We start from the raw sequence: 23,361 nt of genomic DNA, 5'->3' as shown, positions 1-23,361 counted from the left end.
GATAATTTTATGACATGAACTTATAATGGTCAATCGGGAAAAAATGGTACATGTGAAACTAATTATCGTTTTTTTATACACAGTCCAATATCAATAGTCAGAGATAAGTAATAAATGTTTCTGGTTTTAGTTTTTAATATATTCTCCAGTTTTTTTTGTTTGTTTTTTCATTATCTTTATTTAGCTCCAGTTTATCTGTTTAGTTTCATTGTCACTTCCCAAACATATTTGTTGGAAATATTAAAATATATTGCCCATATTTAGCAATGCAAGACTGGAACAATTCTAGACAAAGTGCAAAAAAGGGTAACAATCAGCAGCAACAATATGTTGGTACCTATAGTGATGGATCTGCAATTACCACTTTGCTCAAAATGTTATACAATTATGTAAAAGAATGGCTTTTTAAAAAGCACAAAAACAAGTATAATATTCTGAGGCATGGTGCCTCAAGGTTCTATTTTACATATGTCCCATTTCAGCATTCCTTTATGGTAAATATAGATATTACAGTGGTGCAAGGATTGTAACAATTTCTAAATCCTACACATGTATAATCTGAGACTGTACTCGCTATATATTTAAAGAAACATGCAAAACAAAAACACGAGATACAATGAAATCACAAATTGCTCAGACAATGTATCCCACCTGCTTGTACTAGGATGAACTCAGCAGATTCCTGTCCAATACTGTTTACAGCAGTGCAATTGTAGTTTCCAAAATCATTCTCTGAGTCGGGGTTTATCTGTTGGTGTAGTAATAGGTAAAAGTTATGTGATGCATGTTACATGTCAAGAACATTAAGTAATTAAACAGCTCTACAAAGTAATATTTGGCAATGTTAACACCCATAATTGTGTTCACTTTATATGTATCTCTATTTTGAAAAAAAAAAAATAGAAAATGGAAAAATACATAAACCTAAAAAACATTCATTTACGTAACCCAGATTTTTATCTAGTTTCAAGCTTCTGGGAGCTCCCTTATAAAGGGCCATGCAACCATTCCATTAGATATATTGAAATGTTTTAAGGTAATGGAGGACATTTTTTCATACAAGAGAGCCTTCCCATCACTTTGTATGGGCAGCCCTGATTGGATGTCACTCCCACCTAGGGTTATCACTTTTTTTTTTAAACAACAATATACAGGCCATGCTAATTAAATATATAAGCATGACATCACAGGACACATCACCTGATGTGATGTAACATCTCAGGGAGTGATATAAAAGAAAAAAACATTTTTTGGAAGGGGACAACTAACTAACTTCCTACAATGTGCGTTGTCTGTCTGACTGCGTGTGTAGCATTGTGCATGTGTAGCAGTGTGTACACTGTCTGAAAAATTGTGTTTATAGCAGAGTGTCATTGTCTACGTGAGTGTACAACAGTGTGTGCATACTGTTGTCTGAGTTTTATGTATACTTTGTCTAAGTGTGTTTATAACAATGTGTGCATACTGTATCTGAGTGTGTGTCAGTGTGTGCATACTGTAAGTGTGTATCATTGTATGTGTGCTGTGTCTGTCTGGGTGTCATTGTCTTTATATAGCAATGTCTGTCTCCGTCATGTATAATAAGGGTGCATATGCTGTCTCTATTCTCTGAGAGTCCCATCAGAGAAAGGTACCAGGCTTTGCAATGCCAGCACTTGTCAGACAACCTCAAATACCACCTGTGCCAGTAAAATACCGGCCAGGTGTCAACCCTACTCCCACATTTCAGATAAGGCTGTTTCTTTCCATGTCACAATTAATGTGCCCCAATATACTCCCACTATTGCACCAGCTCTAGCTTATCTGTGAAATAACATGCAGAAACAAGTTAAAAAATGTATATTAAAGACATCAAGTTAATTATACAGAGATCATGCGTGTTTTTGTATCAAAAAGGCTACAGGCAAAAAAAATGCAGACTTATGTGGAAACAGCGGTAGTCACAATTACAGTCTCTCTCTATTATAAAAATTAGAATACAACTTAGACTCAAATTAAAACCAATGGCCCAAAAAAATCCCAAAACAAAGGGAAATCTAATAGCAGTCTACGGGCATCTATAAAGGTGCTTTCTGGGACAATGTATTTGTTAATACTCTAATATTTTTCTGATCTGTAAAGTGAATTTAAATTACTGTTCCTTTAATAGTTGGTCAGGAACTTTGTTAGTTGCTTACTCCTTTGGGAATGTAAAGGTTAAAACCGGAATAAGGCAAAGCATGCAGTTACCGACATCTTATAACTTGGAATAAGATAAAACATGGCGCTTCATGTGACTTCTGGCTTTTATATATTTTCCACATTAAATATTAAATTAATGAATTCCAAAAGCCATGATTATAGCTACAGTTAATAGTTCAGTTTACTGCATTGGAAATTTGCGAGCAGTCTTTTCCTCTTTTTTTTTTTTTTTAAATGACTACATTTATTTTATTAACATCTTAAAAAATAAGTATGTATCTGATATTTTGAATAATATGGTAATTCAGCGCATATATTAAAAGACAAACAAATGCATCATTCTAATTTTTTTTAACTATGTAACGTGAACATCTATAAACTCCAGTATATAGAAGTACATTTTGTCAATTTCTAAAATATGTATTTCTTCACTTTTCACTCTAATTTTCAGCTTTCACTACAGGGTTTTGGCTTTTTCTTTAGATACCTCAAGGTTGCTGGCATATGGAGTGTTGTAGATCTTGATGTTGCTGAAATTTGAGCTTGGCAGAAGCTGTCCGTCTCTGAGCCAAGACACCTTAGCACTGGGATAGGCAGACACCTCACATGTCATATTTACAGCATTGCCTTCCCAAGTATAAACCACCACTGAGCCACGGATCTTAGGCACATCTAAAAGAGATTAAAGAGTAATTAGTATGATGCTTACCAGAATAAAGAATACATTGCTTCCCCTGTCTGGGAATTTGCTTCCTAAAGTGGTTAATTATCCAAATCCCATATATCAAGACATGTCCAAAATTACTTGTCATACAGGGTTATCCATGAACAGCGCTAACTAAAGAATATAAGAAAATAAACATCTCTTAAAGATGAATCATCACCCCCAACACAGTCTATTAATATAATAATAATGTCATCAAGTTTTGAAAGAAAATTATTTTTTTGTTTAGTGGTTTTCCAAACACTGTATATGGCTGAAGCATCCTGTCTTTTACTAATGAGAAAATATATATATATATATTTTTTTTTTTACATTTTCTTAATTTAATGCATAATCTATTTCCTTTCAAAACTTGATGAAAAGATCAGTATATTAAAAAAATAAGGTGACAGTTGTCCTTTAAGATGCTTCTTCCCAGAATGCATAGCATGCTCTTGTGCCCAGACTTCAGGAAGTGCATGCAAAGCACTGCATTGTGAATGCACAGTCTATATATGAAACCATGTTTAACATGTGCATGATGTAATTTATCTTCAGAGAAACTGAGTTCCGATTGTACATCAGTATGTTTACATTTTAAATGCATAGTTCAGGTCAATGCAGCACTTTCAAACATAAATAGACTTGCATATATGACAAATTTAAACTTGAACACAAATTACTTTTAACATAAAACAACATTAATAAAATAAATAAATGAATAGATAATGATCATTAAGTGAATTAAATGTCTTACATTGCACTTCAAAATACATGGCTTGTGTGTCTTGGCCAATGGTGTTGCTTGCAATGCAAAAATACTCCCCAGCGTCCGTGTATTGGATGTCCTTCAAGGTAAGAGAAGACATCCGGATGTGGCCCTTGACCACAATACGGCCATCTAGTGTCTGTAGGAAGAAAACAACAATGTAATCATATCAAAAACAAACCCTGAAACCTTTTATAGTACCAGATCCAAAGCTAACACTATCAGAATTGATGCTATTGTGTTTGGTCAATCCGTAGCATTTCCGTAACATATCGCAATGGAAAAGAACAGAACTCAAACCTCTAGCTAGTCAGTCTTCATAAAATAATGTAACAGTAACTGTTGTAACTATGTAGATATATACAGGCAATTAGAGTTTGTCATTTGATTTAATTACCCTGCATAGAAGATGGTTATAGAGGAAATACGTGGGATGGACATTGTTCGTGGCCATGAGGTAACATAGTTATAAGCAAACCTTGAGAACCCAAACCACTTAATTACATAGCAACTAAGGAACATATATAAGAGAAATAGGTTAACAAAATAGCCAATACCTGACCAGAAATAAACACAAACTATCTTTGTTGGAATTACAGGTCACATAGTGTTATACTGTACCATTGCTGCACCCTTGTAATTTTGATAAAAATGAATGAATACCAAACATTGTCACTATAGAGCTTACCTTTGATTGGCTATTAGTGTGCAAAGAAATAAATATGCTTAATACATTCTGATATTGACAAAAGCAACTAAGTTCTTGACCGCCTGCTTAACAACAGATCAGGATGTGCAGGCTTGTAGCACTGACTTTTACACAAAGTCCAAATCCATCACAAGCTATGTGCCATTTCTATAATGCCAGAATGATTCATCAGCACTGTGTTCTAACCTCAATAGCATTGTTATCCTTTAGTGGACTTAATAATAAAACATCCTGAAAGCCAAAGTAATGACCATGTGATCCTTTTATTGTCCGTCTTTCTATTGTACATCAGTATCACTTGTATTCACTCAAGTGATAATATTTTGTTCATATAAAGCTTTTTGACATTTCAGAAGTTCTCATTTGGGGAACATTATAGGCGAGGGAGGGTTGACTAGATTTGGACAACTACAGACAAATACCTTAATTTAAAGCTAAATCAGACACTGTCTCATAACACTTTGCTCCAATTCGTATTTTATATTAAATGGAACACAATAATAATACAAAAAAAAAATGTAGTTACATGATATTCTTAGTATTGTGCTGTGGGACAGCAGTCCATAAATCTCTTAAATGCCCTACTGCCCCCCTTACGAGACCTGGTGACATGGTCTTATTCTCTTATACTTGTGTTAACAAATGGGTATGATGCAGAACTAGAGGACATCTTAATCTTTTATCACGTCAGAATTTTTAAAAAGTAGTATTATTAGAAAATAAAATAACATACATCATTTTAATACTGTGGAGGCACATAGGGAAAGATATATAAAAGTGAGGAAAATGTCATCGATATGACACACTTAGTGTATGAATTTATATATAGAATAATTAACACCAGGAAAAATTGCTGGTGTATTTTCTGCACTGAAATGGAAATGTGGTCTAGATAAAGTGAAAGATGGAGAATAAAGAAACAAAATAACCATTGCAATAAAGAAAGTAGAATAATATGAGTAGTGAAATTAAAATCATAATATCAATTTATGTGGCACATGTTATAATACCATTTTTTTGCATTGGGTTATGGATGTTTAGTTGAAGTTCCCCTTTTTTTTCCCTTATCTTTTCTCTTTAAATAGATTTGGTGGTTGAGGTTTTGATTTGATTGACTACTAATTGGGATCCATGGTGGAAACGCCAAGTTGTCTTCATTCTACCTATGAATAAGTATGCAGTAGCATATACAACTCTGGCTTTTTGCAAGTGTTTAGTCTCCCACTTGCCATCTGTGTTTCTTAAAACATGCCAATAAATTGATTTTATGATTTTAATTACACTTTAGTGTCTGCACCACCTGTAATATTATATTTTCCTCATTGGCGTGTTTTTTTGAGCAATGAATTTAATTTTAAAGTTTCTCATCATTGTCTCGAGGCTCCACTGGTGCGTATTATTGAGCCCATTGGGAACACTAAATTTATAATTGCAGGGAATTCAGAGTGAACTTCCTGGGGCAGTGCTGCACACTGTGCAGTCCTAACATTCAGTGCCTCCACCCTCTGCATGGAGACACTGAACTTTCCTCAAAGAGATGCATTGATTCAATGAATCTCTATGAGAAGATGCTGATTGGCCTGGGTTGTGTTTGGCATGTGATGGCTCTGCCCCTGATCTGCCTCCTTGACAGTCTCAACCTTCTTCATTGCCAACTGTGAACCTGACACACTCTTTGACAAGATAGATTTTTAGGGACTGTTTAAAGTGCTGATGCAGGTGGTGATCTGGGGATTATGTTGTATTGAGCTCTAGAGAGAAGAGGATACTGGGAAAATGATTGCACATCGAAGAAGGAAAATGCATGTATATAACAGTGTTGGCTTAATTATTTTAAGTGCTGCTAACTGACCCAACAACTATCCTTTCTCTTAGACGAGTGCCATCCAATTACAACATTCTGCTAAAAGTACCATATACACACCGCCTATTGTAAACAATTTATCAACCTGATCTAATTATACCTTAAACTAATGTACTGTAGCTATTTTAAAATGAAAAGGAAGAACACATTACATTGTTATTGGGTTTTAGTTTGTGGTGTAATTGTCCTTTGTGTTTCCTTTGTCTTATGTGCTCACAGCAAATGTTGCAAGTTGATGGTAATCTTTTACAAATGTAACTAACAACATTCACATAGTGATGTGTAAAGGAATTTATTTATTGTGGAAACTGAGTATTTAAACACTAACCAATATTATAAAATCAATTTACATTTACAAGATTTTAAGTTGGTGTTTTCATGAACATGAGTTATTCTGTATCAATTATACTGTCGCATAATGACTCAAAGTGCACCTCTACTGCAAAAATGATATGTAGTAGAGAATTTTATGATGCTATAACCTTATTATTAAAACGATTTAAGGTTCGGCTAAACCCCTTAAATCAGGCTTCCCCAAACTCCGGCCCTCCAGATGTTGCTGAGCTACAAGTCCCATGATTCTCAGCCTATCTATTTTATTCATAGAATCATGGGAGTTGTAGTTCAGCAACATCTGGAGGGCCGGAGTTTGGGGAAGCCTACTCTAAATCAACACTGACACTGCAATGCCTATATGGTACATAATGGGACACATATGTCTCATATTAACATGAATTCACTTGGCCGTATATGCTCATGTTATCGAAAAACCCAACAAGGCTCAATTTTCTTCTTTTTTGAGGGGGAGGGGTTAATAGCATTTGAAAGTCCAAAACATTAGTGATAACATATGTTGGATATAGATGTGTGAAGAAAAAAAAAAACAAGCATTAAAGAGTAATTTAATTTTAATTGTTATAATCTGAAGATGACTGATCTGCTGGTTGTAGTCCAGGAAGGAAGGTAGCATCATAGTGCTACACTTTCCTGAGATGTCCTGAGAGTGAAAGAAGGAATATGGATGTCATTAACATGTTGTCCTACTAAAAAAAAAACAGTTAGTAGCTATTCTACCAAAAGCTACATTTGCTTCTCATTATGTAAATATCACCTGTTCTGATTCAATAGACTCAGGGAAACACTAGTCTACAGGGCATTCAGAAAAGATAATAATATCTTAGATTAGATTCAGCCCACTATGCATATACATCATAGCGGACGTTGGTTGTGCTAGCTTAAAATTCTTGACTATAAACTGGTGCAAATCTAATCAAAGCAGTTATGTAAGTATTACTTACAGAGTTGTCTGGAACATGCACACATTTGAGCAAGTGGTTTGGCTTAATATTAAATGAATAATTCCAGTTTATCCATGTTTGGAGACACTGTAATTTACTGTATGTCTGGAAATATTGGGATATGATCCTGGAATGTATGTCTGCTATGGATTAATTAAGACAATACAACTAGAAATGTAACTAACCAGGTATGAGTTTGAATTGCCATATTACAGCTGAATTAATATTCTTAAAAATGCAAAAAGATTAATAAACTGAAAGTAATTCAATGTGTTTTTCTTTAAGGGGTTCAAGCTTAATTTTCATGTATTGTGCACATTGTGTATTTATTATGTTATCCATTGTGTTACATTATATATTAGTGATAATACTTATTTAATTTGTCTAATTGATTAGACATGAAAATGCACCTGTCAGTGTACTGCAAAATATGTAAAACATATTTTTGAGTCATTTCGGTTCATCCAAATAGATTTTCCCGAAATAATCACCTAGACAAAGTTCATCTGTACCCGAAACGGCACATGGACAAAACCTGAATCGTCTGAAAGATTTTTTGAATGAATCGATTCAGACGTGCAGAAGTCTAATAAATATTTGGTCATAGTCATACGAATATGTCTATGCCTATAAATTAATGTATAATTTAAGCTTTGCTTAACCCATCCCTCATTCTTATTTTTCCTCCACGTTTTTTTGTTTTCCTCATTTTAACCCTTACATGTTGAACCTATATTAGCCCCTTCAAGTGCCCTCCACTTTCCATTATTACTTTTAACGTAATAAAAAATTATCTTAGTATTCGTTGCTACATTGCTTCTAAAAGGAATTGAAGTAAACTGCTGCCTTGCTCTCAGTGTGCAGATATCAGTAAGCATAAAATTACAAAAATATATGGTAAAAAAGTACCCACAAAGATATGTTTCAATGAGTTGGAAGTAATGATAAGAGCACAAATGTCCTCTCCTCAGGGAAACAAAATTAGATGTCTAGTGCTTTGTGTGTGTTGCATTCTTGGCTAAAACTATACTGTTTAATTATGCTTATAAAGTGAAGAAGAAAACATGATGGGATAGACTGAAACTGCTAGTGCTGTAGCTCCTGACTTGACATTTTGTTTAATACAGTGTTGTAATGCTTTCTCATAAAACGAATGGATGATAATTTTAAAAAGTGGCATCCATTGCAGTTTTCTAATCAAGCTACGTCTTCTAATTATAATGCAATACTAAAATACGTGGATCCAGGATCCAGAATCTGTTCTATTTCCAGAACTTACAGAGATTTTTCAAACAGTCAGCATGACTTTTAAGTTTAAATGTCAGCTAATTTAATTAAATATATCACTTTCTTTTATCTTTTATATTTTAAATATACAATTTTTTTTTGGCAATGCAACAAATATTTGCATTTTTTTCCCCCTAATTGTTCCAAAAGAATAATTTTCTCATCTGTCTCCTAGCATCCAGTCCTTTAAGAAGTCACTTAGAACGCACCTCTTTAGGAAAGCTTACCACCTTCCTGGATGAAGCTTCTCTCATATCACTGCCCTTATCAGATCCCTGGCCTCCATAGCCCAATTCACTCTCTCTCTTGTCACTGTTCAGTTCTTCCATTCACCACTTTAACTAGTTTAGGTATCTTATCGATTAATTATCGATTAATTCCTATCCCCATCTAGCATACTGATATTTATCTTGTGTGTCTTCACCCAATCTTCATAGATTGCTAGCTCGTTTGAGCAAGGGCTTCCTTCACCTCTTGTCTTTGTTTTATTCCCCATTTAAACTACTTGTCAAATATCCATTCTGCACAATATGGTGGCTCTATATAAATGCCAATAATAAGAATGATAATAGATCTAGAGTAATGATTCCTACCATTTAACACTCAAGCTCTTGGGACCTTTGTTACCCAAATTGTGTAGACTCAAAGAGGTCAAGATTTATCTAGAACATTGAAACCATTAAAGTAAAACAACACGTCCACAGTTTTACTTAGCCTGAAACCACTCTTTTTGAATTAAATTAAGGTACTTGGATGAGACAGGTTATTATTACACATTAACAAAATTGAAATAGCTAGCACACCAACTATAAAGAAAATATATGTTTGCCAATGAACAAAATGTATTTTCTCCATCAGAGGTGGGCTAAGTATCTCCCCTGTTGGTCTTTATTCTTTCACGTCGGACAGGTTTATACATGGTTTTACTGCCAGTTTCCTTACATGCTATAACTGACTCACACTCAATATATTACCAACTTAACTTGCAAATTCTTTGGAGTTACTTCAACAGGGAGAATTTAATGGGTCATTTTAACTGCAAGCTACAGACTGCTTAGGAAACCAAGCAAAAAAATGTAAAAGAATGGTAAGAAAATGTGTTAGGTGCCTATATGTTAACTACGGTGCAGATACAAACATAATAAGTGAGAGTTTTGGTGCTAAACATTTTGTTGATCACTGTGTGCAGACATTTTGCATATGGAAAAGATACCTTAAAGCAGAAACCTCTAGAATAAAACTAAATCAAGAGGAGAGTTGGGTGTGAAATTGGGAAAGATGATGTCAGTCCAGGTTTTGGCAACTTCTACTACATAATTCAATACTTTGAATGGACCAATCTGCCTAGCTGACAGTCACACCTAACTTTTAACAAGCTGAGATTTAGAATTTTACTTTCAATAATTAATGTGATCATTATTATTATTATTTTTTTTTTACTAAAACAAATAATGAGAAAGGCACAAATTACCTAATGCAGAGAAAAGAATATTTGATCTTTTTTATTTTCGGCAACATGTAAAAATCCCAGCACATAAAAATTAGTAAGACCATCCTTTGACATGACAGCTAAAATAAACTTTCAAATCCATCAATCTTTTAAAGTACCATTTTTTAAAATAAAGGTGCCAGACTGCTGTAGAGCATACAAATCGAGAATTAAGTAGGTCTGTAATTGGTGAAAGAAAGTGGACAAGCGTTGAGGTAGATGTTTTTATGGTCTCTTATCTAGTGTAGCTATGCCCCATTTCCTGTATCCAGAATGGTGTGTCTATACTTCTCCCAACAAACGTAACATGACACAAGCCATTTATAAGTTTCCCGAATATTTTACACACTTATGATTTCCTTATAGGGAAATATATAGTATATAGTGCTAGTATATAATGTATAGTGCTACATAAATACATTATATAATAGAAAACATGTATACTAAACCTACATATTGAGCTAAACACTATTAACCAAGTAGGATGAGCTAAGTAGGATGACTTTTAATTTTCAAGCAATTTTATCTAGTCTATGAGAATGTTAACTATACTAACTTCTTACTATGTCTGAGATTATACTTAGCAATAGTCCATTAACATAGATACCTTTAACTATTTATGATGATGCTCAAGAACAATTGAAAATTTCTGTATGCAACCACACGCATTCATACATATATACGTGAAAAGGGTTTCATACACACACCACAATCAGATTAATTTAACTGGCAAGGCTACATTAAGGAACCAACTTAATAACATACAAACTATCTAAAATGTATGGCCTAGACGCAAATATATTTATTCAGTTCCAAACTATACTTTTGAGTATTTTTTTTTCAAATCTTATACTAATCAAAAAAACAGCTGACCCTAGATAGACTTTAACCTGAATGATATCTACTTATTTTTAGAAAGAACATAACCCATAATTGTTTTACTTTTATAGAATAGTGTGATCAAACATAAAACAGCCCAACATATTCATGGCCCTTAAAGAGCTTTAACAGGATGTTGCCAAGGTGTTTATCTGAAAAAAAGAGTTCTACCTCGGAACACAGGTCATTCTGTCATTGTTACCTAAACCCAGTATCCCTCTTTTCTATACAAAATGTAAATAGGTATACCAAAGACCCCACAGTAATGAAACTCCTAAGTTTGTAATATATATACAGACCTTTTTTCATCGTATTCATTCACGTCCTATGATTTGATTAAATGACTTACCCAATTAATAAAGCAGTATCACATGGAGCCATCAAAAAAATCATTCAAAATATTATTTCTTGAGCATTTAAAATGTAGGGATTGTAGGTAATGACAAGCACTGTCTTCTTTGACATTGTGACAACAACTGTATGAAAAAGCAACATAATAACAGCCCTTGTCCTCTTTATGTAAGAGTCAAAAGGTAGGAATTTTTGTGGCTGATACGCATTAACTTTGGCAAGATCAATCAGCTTCAATGCATGTCTATGTAACATTATGTTAATTTCTTTCTATATACCAGATATGGAAAAAAGTGTTTGGTTTGCCGTAGAGCTGTTTTTAAGTGAGGACTAGTAAACGATAATACTTCAAATGAATCGCTCCCCAAGAGCCATATTAAAACATAACAAATTCGCCATCAATTAGGTAGCACTCAGAATCCCTTTAAGAGAAAGACTGTGCAAGAACGATTTGAAATTAGATGAAATGAGATGTAACTGCTCTGGAGCAAATTGTTATTTTGTAATTAGTTTGAAACAAGCTGGGTTGGTGCAGTTTACAGTTTGATTGGAAAATGAAAAAAAATAAAACAAAAGGTTTTGAACCTCGATCTTTTTATTCTAAAGGACGAATTTCAGATATATCTGTGTTATCACTTCCCGAAATAGTTTGTAACCTATTGGAAAGTTACCAAGGGCTGCCTGAGAAAAAATAATGGAACTAATTGACATTTCAATAATTTAAAAAGTCGACTAAATGTCATGGTCAGTGATATGAATTATGCATACCGTGCAAACCTATTTAAAAAAATCATAAACTCTACCACTTTGACAGTGTTTTATGTGTGTACTGGAGAAAACCTGGATTGGGTTTTTATAAATATATCTATTTTTCTGTTCAATAGTTGTAAACAATTTATGCAGAGAACATACAGCCATGGCCTCTTTACAAGCAGTTCAATTTTTTTTTTTTATTATTCTGTAGAGTATAATAGGAGATCTACAATTCAGCTAATGCCAAACTGCTCATTCATTCAAATACATACACGAAAAACAATCAGTGGTCTTCTATGTCACCTACTGGTGACAATGGCCTCAATTTAATATTTTTAGAGATGCTTTTCCAACAATTTCATATATTTGTATAAACATTTAAAATGATTTTTTTTTTAAATATTAAGATATCAAAATATATATATCATTTTAAAATATATTTCAAAATATTAAACCATTTTAAAAGTTTATTGAAAAATATTAAATATTTTGAAAAGCTTATTCAAAAATATTACATTGAGACAAAAATATTTTGTTAGACACACAAAGCAAACATGACTCTATCAATAGACAGAGGTATTATTTGCTTTTTGTCGGGAAATCATACAAGTATGCACATCTCCTTGGTCAGAGCAGAACTCACAGACACAAGTCGTCAGAAACAAGAACAACATCCCACCACCATTCTCCTCCAGTACAATTCCACCATTGTTTTCTTTGGATGAGGAGTTGTTTGGATGTTGACTGTTGCTGGGACTCTTAGAAGGTCAGTGCTAGAAGCAAAGAATTAAGTCAGTGAGTCCCTATTCACCACTGTGAATTGGACATTTCACAATATAAAGAACCCTTAACCTTTCCAGTAATGGAGGGGGATGTATCAAAATGGTATGAAAAATGAATGATTTTTTTTCTTGTTAATGTATAATAAAAGGTCTAGGAGGCAAACAAAAATGATCCCTAACCATTCTGTGAACTGGGTAGACTTTATCATATTTTGAAAAGGACTTGCCAACCATAATAATTCGACAAACTTCTCCAATGAAAATGTTGGAAGCTATATACATTTTCCGACTCTGATTTACCATTTTATTTTAATTGTAAACACCACCGGTTAAAAATTCAATATTTCATGCGAAGCCTTCAACATACATATGCTACCACTATTATATATTTTTTTAAATCTAGATTTGTCTATAACATTCCCTCATGGGTATGTAAAACCAACCAAGCTTGTTTGTGTGTTAAAATATACAAACTATGTATTTAATCTATTCTTCTATTGCTATTATAGGTTAGACAGAATGACACTGGCAAACTACGGTTAGGGAAAGTCTCTCTTCTCAGTACAGGAATTCACAACTAGTTCGTACTAATACCTCTTGTTTCTGTGGCCGAGTCCACGAAGCCTGGAGAAAACAAATATAAAAAAACACAACAAACACAGAAAGCAATAAAACATTGTTTGTAGTTATTAAATGTGGAGCGTTATGCATCAGTTGGTATTCCGTGCATGGCATGCAGTTAGGTGAATGGTGTAGGTTACTGAATTCTATAAAAGTTAAAGTTATATCACACAAGAAGAAAGTGGGTGATTACATTGTAATCACATCTCTTACAAAAGCAGCAGTACTGGGCAACTTTTATATCATCAATACATTATTCAATTGAAACTCATTCGGAGAGGAAAAGAACTATTCCAAACAGTTCATCTAGATGAAATGTTTGTTGGAAAACTGCAATATTTGTTTGTAAAAAATGGACACATTGGAATATCTAATAAGGTGGCTTGGATCTAATGGGATATAAAGGTGCTATCTTGGTTCTTTTGTTCGTGTTTACAATACTCATTTGCAATACTGATATGAAGGTTCTCTTTTTAATTTATTTTTCAATACTGAACCAAGGTTCTCCTGAATTTTTTTTTTAAATACTGATTTAAAGATTCTCCTGTTTTTAACTCGTGTACAATTGACTTAAAAGTATGCAAGAGCTATGGGGAATTACTTGTTAATCTGTACTTTAATGGAGGATTGTGTTGCGTAATGTCACTGCCTCTTGGACTTGAAACTTTGTAGGACAACACATGAACATCACCTGATATCTATTAGTGAATGATGATTGGTAATTAATAAATATTACATCAAATCCCCAGCACTGAATCATGGCTATTGTTACATGCTGGGATAAGTTTCTTGAGAGTGTGTCCAGTATAGATGTACCAAAAATATTACATATCATTGGGTCATATTTGTCAAATGCACAATAGATGCGGTTCTGGAAAATAAGCTAAATTGTTTAACCCCTTAAGGACCAAACTTCTGGAATAAAAGGGAATCGTGACATGCCACACATGTCATGTGTCCTTAAGGGGTTAAGGACTGTTTAAGGAAACTAACTCCAACAACGGAGAATTATAAAAGTATGTTGGTCTGTAAAGTGGTACAAACTTGTAAAAGTGAGGAAATCACAATGGGGAAAGTGAAATGAGCAATTACATCCCATTGACGATGACTCAAATTTTGAAGCTTTCCGTCAATTTTTGGACAACAACACTTAAATAAGTTTCCCACAAAATATCTGCCTAGTGTTTTACAGTTTACCTCTTTGACCCACGATGCTTCTGTTTTGCCTTGCTCCATCCATGGGTTTTATTTATCAAAGCAAAACCTGACCAAATATTTGATAAATACAAAATGCAAAGACAAATTATTTTAGTTTGCATCGTGATTGCCTCTTACTGTGGTGTTCTTTCATAATACATCTTGTTTGTCAGGATACCATAATATGAACCTTCAAAACTCTGAATAATATGAATACATGTTTTAAATATGGAAGGAGGTCAGGTTGAGGCCACGAGTTAAGAGTAACAGTGAATTAATAACAACTGCTTGAATTTATTTGGGAGGGTCGGCCATTTGGCCTGTGAAAAGTACTGCTGCTTCATCCACTTTTCAGGTCAATTTGTTCTCTGTCAGAAAACATATGTTTGCTGGCAGTGATAAGTTCCCAACCGCTAAATTCCTGTTCTTGACAGCTCAAATGAATGATAGCATCTTTTAACTTTTAGCATTAAATAGCTGATGACATGCACATGAACAGTAATTTATTGCATGCACACAACTCGATTCAATGCTCACAAATATGCCATTCCACATTACATGCAAGAAAGGTAAATCATCATTCCCACCATTTATAACGAGGCAGACAATACGATTATTGTCTCTGTGCCAGTATTAATCTTGTTTGACACAGCAGATAGCCACAGGTTGAGAAGATGGCCGACATTTTTATTATTAGACACAAAATCGTAGTGGAAATTGTAAAAATCACAGTTCATGCAAAAACCTTCTACGTACAGACATGATGAGTATAACTCCTGGAAAAATTACTTTTTATCAAATAAATCATGGGAGAACTAAGGCTGACAATAAAGATGGCCCTGTGTTCTTACTGTAAAGTGGACTTGTCACCTTGGAAAAACTTTACCTTCAACAAAGGAGAAAATAATCTGTCTACATGTTTCATTAAAGGGATTTAAAACAACTGAGCAGTTTGAAATTAGACTTCAGTCATTTATGGTTTTTGTTCTAAGAATGTAGCATTAAACTCTACGTATATGGCCACTCTTACAAGATTAATTGCTCTCATTCTCTAATTATTTTCTGATAATTAAAAGATTAAAATATATATATATATATATTTTAAATCTTAGTAAAATCTTCTACAACCAGTGGAGAAAACGTGACAGAAGAACTTAAGGAGATTTTACGATACAAATATAAAACGTTACTAAGCTATTCTAACCAAACATAGAGAGTATTTCAGTTCATTAAAAGTTGTGTTTCTTAGCTGGCAGGTCCACCATAATGAAATTCACAGTACACAAAGGTTAGTTATGAGAAAAAAAGAAATAAATAAACAAAAAAAATATCTGAGCTGAAAACCTTTATTTGCCCTGTGTTTGACTTCAGAGTATCAGGGAACGACATTATGGATAAAATAAAACTGCAATGAGTATTTGTTTTGAGAAGCATGCCATTGGATATTTGCAGAATCTGGACAGTGCAATCTTCTGGACATATTTTATTAATATTACAATGAATATATCTATAGATTGACAGATATTTGGTTATATAACAGGACCTAAATACGTTATTTGGAAATAATTGTAAATCTTATATTTACCATAAAACATTTCTCATCATTTTATAAATCTGTAACACTTCTCAGAATTTACCATAAAGTTATAACATGTATATCTATTCTAGACCATGTGTTGTCAAGCCTGCATTTATAATTTTTTCAATTTTCCAAAGGCAATGCTCACAAACAAAAAAAATATATATTATCTCAGCTCTTGTTGGCTGTAGACCAAAGGCTAGTAAGGATGATGCCCAGGGATTGATGGCCGTCTGTCTCAAAACAATTGCAAAATGTTTCATAGAGGGAAATCTAAACCCTCATGGAACAATATAATGGTGAGATTGTGTCTACAATAGAGTGTCTACAATACAAGTTCAAATCTATAGAGAGGACTCGCCAGAATGAGACAAACTTCCATAGAACTTTGAAGTGTATTGTTCATACTTAAGGTGATTTATAATTGTGTGTTTAATACAAAGATGGAAAAAAGGTGTAAAATTGAATAATAAAACCAAATGGTGATTCCAGTTGTTTCCATGGTAAATTCTCCTCTTTACCCCACTATCTTAATCTTATAATCTTACTAAGTATGTCAAACAAGTTTAAATCAACTAATAAAATATATTACAAACTAATAAGCTAATTTTTCTGTGGATATTCTCATCCCACCACTAGGACATTCTTGCTAGCCTGATGGTTTCAAAATTCCAAAGAGAGCCATGAAGATGACGTGAAATAAAAAGATTATCTGCATCCTTTATATTAACTTTGGTCAGAATTTGGTAATTTGGCTAACCGGCCGATCAACACAATAGAGGAACAGTCTTGGTCAAGACATCATAACACATGCATCATATCTGGACATGTTTGATGGATCAATCACTCAGAAACCACAACACAAAACAAGACAAGTCAAACATGGGCATTGCAAGAGATTAAATTATGTAGAGAGACTGGGTAAGCACCTAGCACACGCGATCCTACCATGCAAATCTATTTTGTCTCTATATAGATAAAGATGTTGACTGAACCCATTTCAGTGGTAGTGGAGTAAAAGTAAATAAATGTGCCATTCTGAATTATTCAGAGACTTCAGAGGTTTCTAGTCTAAAAATAGTGAGTTTACAACTAATTGACATATTATTTGCAAACCTGAGAGCAAAATTGCTATTTTGCCATCAGTTTTGCAAGATGTTTTTTTTAAATGTATCACAAAAGTTAAAGAATATTTTCCAAGTAATGTCTATAAAAAACAAAAAAACAAAGGAATGGAAATGTAATGACATTTAAACTTGTCATATGCTATATTTTAATTTTGTATTTTAAGATAATTCCATTATTTTGTAATCCCAACAATGAAACTATGAATATGTTTTGTGGATTTAAACAGTCACATTATTCAGATTGTTGAATAAAGTCAGTCTTTGTTTCCAGTGAAGACGTTCAACCTGGGCTGGACATATTTGGGTATACATTAGGGTCAGTGAAACAATCTATAAGTCAGCTTGATGTTTTTAGAAAACTAAGAATGGAAACATAGCTCACAAAAATAATAGGTACTAACAAAAAAACTTCGTGGCAATAGCTACCCAGGATTTGACCATCATCTGTTGTCCAACCTTCAAGTCAAGGAACTATCTAGACAAGAATGCGACTGAAAATAATGGTTCAAAAACTGTACTAGATATTCATAAGAATGCTATTGGTCTCTTTGATATTCTACATTGGAATGTACTATGCATAGAGCCTCACACCAAACCAGGTACTCTGCAAACATGTGCCAAAGCTATAATAGAACAAGGAATGATCATAATTTTTGCTGCATTTGAAATATGTTAGATAAATTATGTCAAGAGTCATTTTAATGATAATAATAATAATAATTGAGTTAATATTAAGAAAGTCTGCTGAAATATTATATTATGCAGCCCTATGAATACTCGATAGGTCAATTTCAAGTTTTATTTGCACAAAGTTATGATGTGTAGCAGTAAAAGAGATTGTTGCACCCAACATTAAAACATGGGCCTGATTTTCTAGCTCTCAGGGATTTATTAGTAAATAAATATTACCAAATTGTTGCTCATGTTTACTATCAAGGACAAATGTCTACCTTTGAATGCTGCTCCAAACAGTCAAATTGGGAATTTGTATATAGACACTTGCTACCTACCTAGGAAAACATTTTGTATTCTTCATTTTTTAATTAACATGTTTTTTTTTCTTTACTGAAATAAGTGGAACGGCATCCATCTCAAAGGGACACTCAAGGCACCAAAACAACTTCATCTAAATTAAATTGTTATGGTACCAGGAGGCCCTGTTCCCTCAAGGGGCTAAACTGTTCTCAAATGGTTTATCCCCAAAGTTGCCTCCAGAATATCCACTCCCCCCCAGGTGGCATTGTGCTTCAGGAAGCGTGGAGTAACACCGGGCAAGGGCACCGATGATTGGCTGAGAGCAGCCAATTGATGCTCTCAGACAGTCAGTGACTCTCCATTCATTTAACTGGCTCAACAAAGGTACATGTCTTTCCAAGCCAGTTTAGTGAATGGGGAGTCACTGATTGGCTGAGAGTGTCAGCTGATTGCTCTCAGCAAATCAACTACACCCCTGCCCTGCGGCACTCTGCACTGTCTGAATAGGAAAATTCAGAAGCTGGATGCCACCTGGGGGAATGGACATCGCCTCTGGAAGCAACTTTGAAGTTAAGCCATTGGAAAACAGGTTAACCCCTAGCGGTAAGAGTGCCCCAAGGGGCCTCCTGACACGATAACAACTTTATTTAGATGAAGTTGTTTTGATGCCTGGAGGGAGGTTGTGATTTTAATGGAATTTGATTAAATAAATACAATGTCATGATATTAAAAAATATTTGAAGAATAAAAACTTTGGGGTCTATAGAAGACTAGAGAAAGTCTACATATTTTACCATTTTAACCCAAATGCATCTACCAGTTCAATTCTATCCGACGATAACAAATATACTAAATTCAAGGCACGCACTGCACATATTTCTGGTTAAAATTAGAATTATGCGAATGATTAAATCATCTGCATCATTAATGCAGTCATGGTCATCCACATAAATAACAGCTCCCCAAATGGTACTAGTCAGAACACAGTACATTTTAGTACTGTCACAAAAATAGCCTACTATGTCTTGTGTAGGCATTAAATATTTAAAATAAATTAAAACACAAGGAACTATTAAAGTCATAGACTGGACAGTAACTCAAGCAGAACACAGAGAAACAAGCACTGTATAAATTTGTATCAACCCCACAATTATACCTGAGCCATAGTATTTGGCCAAGTTAACAAGGCAAGACAGGAGAGGTGAGAGTTTCAAAAATAGTCAGCAGTTTTGCAGATTTGTAGATAATCTGACGATCCATTCAGCTTTCAAAATTACAAATGTCCTTTTTTTGCTTCCTATTCATAAAGTATACAATGAAGTTAACAACATAGATCCAAAATGGCTGCCAATGCCAATGGTTTCTTGTGAGGTTAACTAGTTCTAAGATTACTTATGAAAATAACTCTGTAGCCTGCACCTAGAGAAATGTTATTGTAGCTATATTCCCCTCAAAAAAAATCACATTTTGTGAAAGATTCCTCTGAGGTGTTATGTACTATGGACCTAAATGGCCGTAAACTTTTCTTTCATTTTTGAGAGCTTCTGTGGCATTGTGCTGTAGAGCAGGTTTTCTTGACAGAAAATGTTGTGCCTGGCTGTTTGGACTTAATTGATAATGTGGTATAACATATGGAGAATTACACAAAATAATTTGCTCCATTCACTCAAATCACAATTCAGACAACATTACTTCTGTTAAAGTGAAATTTACATTGTTGCAGCCTTTGCTTGGGAGTTGAATTAGGCCATAATTTGTCTGACAGACACGTAAATGGGAACACAGGTGTTTTATGGCTCTTCCATAACAATGAAATACAGAGATTATACTGCCAAATTTGTGCCTGGCCACTAACCATTTCACATGACATTATAAGAAGGGCTGTGTGATGGAGACCAGAAAATGAACGCTTTGATCTACAGTTTTTTTTTGACAGTTGCAACTCATACTTTTCAACACTTTCTTAAGGGGATGTGACTGGATCTGTTAAAAACTATTTTTCTATCTGTAGAGTTTAGCAGTGTTTCAGAGTGTAGAGTGCAGGAAAGAGGCGTGGAAAAAAATCTATTCACGGAGCTAGCAGAGTTGTGACAATCAATACATAAAAGAGTAACAGTCAACACATAAAAGTGTTTTAAAACCGTAAATCTTTCTCCCTTTGTGACTTCACCACATGATGTGGGATGGAGAGAAATAAATCAATTCCTGTTTTCGATTTATGCAAATCACTTGCATTAAAGACCATTTGGTAATGTTAAAGGGTTTGCGGAGCAGACGATTTTAAAATCCTTTGATAGATCAATTGTGTTAGCTCTATTTACACTGTGGTAAACAATGTATAAATGCTGGAACCTTTTATTGTGATTGTTTTGTAAACTAATACAGCTTCAATGTAATTTATAACCTGTATATCAAGCATATATCATGACCATATAGTGCTCTATATATTCTGAAATAAAAACTAATTGATTGATATTCTAAACAGATAGTTGCACATCGCTGATTCTTAGCCAGAACGGTCATCAAAACTGCTGATTATTTTTGCCTTTGTCACAGTGACATTCCATCCGCACACAGTGGCTATGGTGCTTTCTGTGCATACTTACATTTGTTTGTGCAAACAAATGCCAGCCATTGAAGGATACCAGGGTCTTAAAGGTCCATTCTCAGTCTTGTTTTCAGACACCAACTTGCCCCTCCTATGGCTCTGCAAAGATGTCACTGTACTCTGCCTTATATATCTGTGGTACCCTATATAGCCTATGAGCCCCAGGGATGCTACCAGTTTTACTAACAGCGAGAGTTATCTCAAATTCCTCTGAGACGTTGAATGGCCTGCAGTGCAATTATATGAATGCTAGTAGACACGGATTTCCTAAAAGTTTCTATAAAAGAACTTAACAGTACTTATCATTTACTCATCATATTTAAATGTATTAACATAATTCTGCATTAATAATCCTGAGCTGTATTAATAACCCTGAGCTGTAATAAAGCAAGTAATAACCGTTTTATTATATATAAGAAATTGAGTTTAAAGACATATATTGCCTTTGAAGAAATGAAGGCTGTTGTAAAAATGGCTTACTATACATTACTGTAATTGATGATGAAAAGCATCAGAAAAAACATGTGATTTGTTTTTACTGCTGAGTTATTTTAAGTTCTCGACAATGTTGTCTACCCATTTTAATATTGCATATAGTAGTGGTTCCCAAACCAGTACCCAAGACCCTCACCCCCTACCCTCCACCCCCCAACCACCACCTTTTGCAGTCCAGGATTTAGGGATTACCTAGTTGTGTATAATGTGATTTTTTTTACTTTCTAAAAGCACCTTAGACACAACTGTGTTGTCCCTAAATCATAGACTTGTGGTGGTGGAGGGGAGAGAGGGAGGACTGGTTTGGGAGCCACTGTAATTTATAATGGACACCATGCAAACTAATTTTATTAAAGACACGGAGGCTCCTATTATGCATATCTCTTTCTTTATTACTCGCAGCAGCAAAGAAACAGAGATAAATAAATAACTGAAATGAACAAAAAATACAGTGCTCAAGCAACCAATCACATAACACAGGAAGTGACTATAATATGCTTGATGCACCCACAATCCCCCTCTTTCTTTGCTGCTCTCAGACCAGTTAAGTACATACTGCTCTGTGTTTAGTGGTAATTTGTTTTGCTTACATTGCTTGTGTTTCTACTTATTTGCTCCTTTTGATAGCCCTTAGGCTTATTAGGAGCCTACTGCTTTTATTCCCTTTCGTGATTTATTTGATTCTTTGATTTTTTTTCCCATGTGGTGTGTTCCCCTGGGTGCTGTTATCGCAGTGTGCGGCGGTACCGCCACCCGCCCTATCCCTTCTCCACCGCGAGCCGTGGGTGGTCGTGGGGAGTCTCTTCGCCCGACCCTGCTTGGGGACATGCCGGCTTAGCTCGGCGGCTCCCGAGCGTGTGAAGGTCAGGCTGCACTGCTGCCGCCCCATCCCCCACTCTCTCCGGCTGTCTCACCTCCCTGCCTCGTGCGGCGTCCATCTTCTACCTCCTGACCACGATCTCTGGTGGGACATTCGTGCAGACACCCTGTGTCTGCTTTCATCTCCCTGGACACACCACTGTTTAGGTATTGTGCTGCTTTTCTTTGATTAATCCATGCTTATGGGATATACGTGGTTTATTATTTATTTCAATTGCATCTATTCTTTCTCTACTATAGTGTTCCTTTAGGGTTAATAAACCCTGACCACTTTCTCTTTTTTTTCTACTGTGTACTTATTTTCTTACACATTGCCTGTTCTTATTGCCCTTAATTTTTATTCCTCAACTGCAATCATGCAGGATAAGGGTGATGGGCCTGAGGGCCTCATTGATGAGTTCCATCAGGGAGTTCCTGAGGAACAAATCATATCTGAGGAGTTCTAAGCCCTGCTGGACTCCACCATGGCATCTTCTCTCCAGAGAGCGCTTGCCTCTGCTATGGGGGCTATGTCCTCCTCTTTTTCCCAGACTCTGGCACAGTCCCTTTTGTTGCCCCAGGTGGCTACCCCTACCCTACAGGGAGCGGGTACTACCCCTACCCCTGCCTCACCTGCTGCCCGTAAGGTCAAGGTGAAGGTCAAACACCTCTCCTCCCACTCCATGACGCAGGTTATTCCTGCCCTGATGGACTCGCCTGAGGCAGTCACAGATGGCGCGCTACCACCGCGCAAAAGAGCCCCTGGTTGGGCAAAAACGGCCAGATTATGGAAACGGGCTAGATCCCGTGAAGAAAGGTCGGAGAGCGACCGGAGT

The 23,361-nt window shown here is 35.0% G+C and overlaps 1 protein-coding gene across 8 annotated transcripts in view; it reads right to left on the bottom strand.

The window, feature by feature from the left end:
- Positions 1-23,361, bottom strand: part of NCAM1 (neural cell adhesion molecule 1) — a 254,559-nt gene that overhangs the window by 49,302 nt on the left and 181,896 nt on the right. For 5 of the 8 annotated variants that reach the window (XM_063435734.1, XM_063435738.1, XM_063435735.1 and 2 more), the window contains exons 9-12: positions 13,660-13,689; positions 3,642-3,792; positions 2,669-2,853; positions 652-748 (exon numbers count right to left, since the gene is read on the bottom strand). In XM_063435734.1, the coding sequence (XP_063291804.1) occupies positions 652-748; positions 2,669-2,853; positions 3,642-3,792; positions 13,660-13,689 (463 nt within the window). The remainder of the gene's footprint in view (positions 1-651; positions 749-2,668; positions 2,854-3,641; positions 3,793-13,659; positions 13,690-23,361) is intronic. The other 3 variants (XM_063435736.1, XM_063435737.1, XM_063435740.1) reach the window with 1 other exon arrangement.

Source organism: Pelobates fuscus, chromosome 11 (genome assembly GCF_036172605.1).
Source record: "Pelobates fuscus isolate aPelFus1 chromosome 11, aPelFus1.pri, whole genome shotgun sequence".
Taxonomy (NCBI): Eukaryota; Metazoa; Chordata; class Amphibia; order Anura; family Pelobatidae; genus Pelobates; species Pelobates fuscus.
The sequence above is the reverse complement of the archived record's forward strand: the minus strand, read 5'-3'. Positions and strand labels throughout refer to the sequence as shown.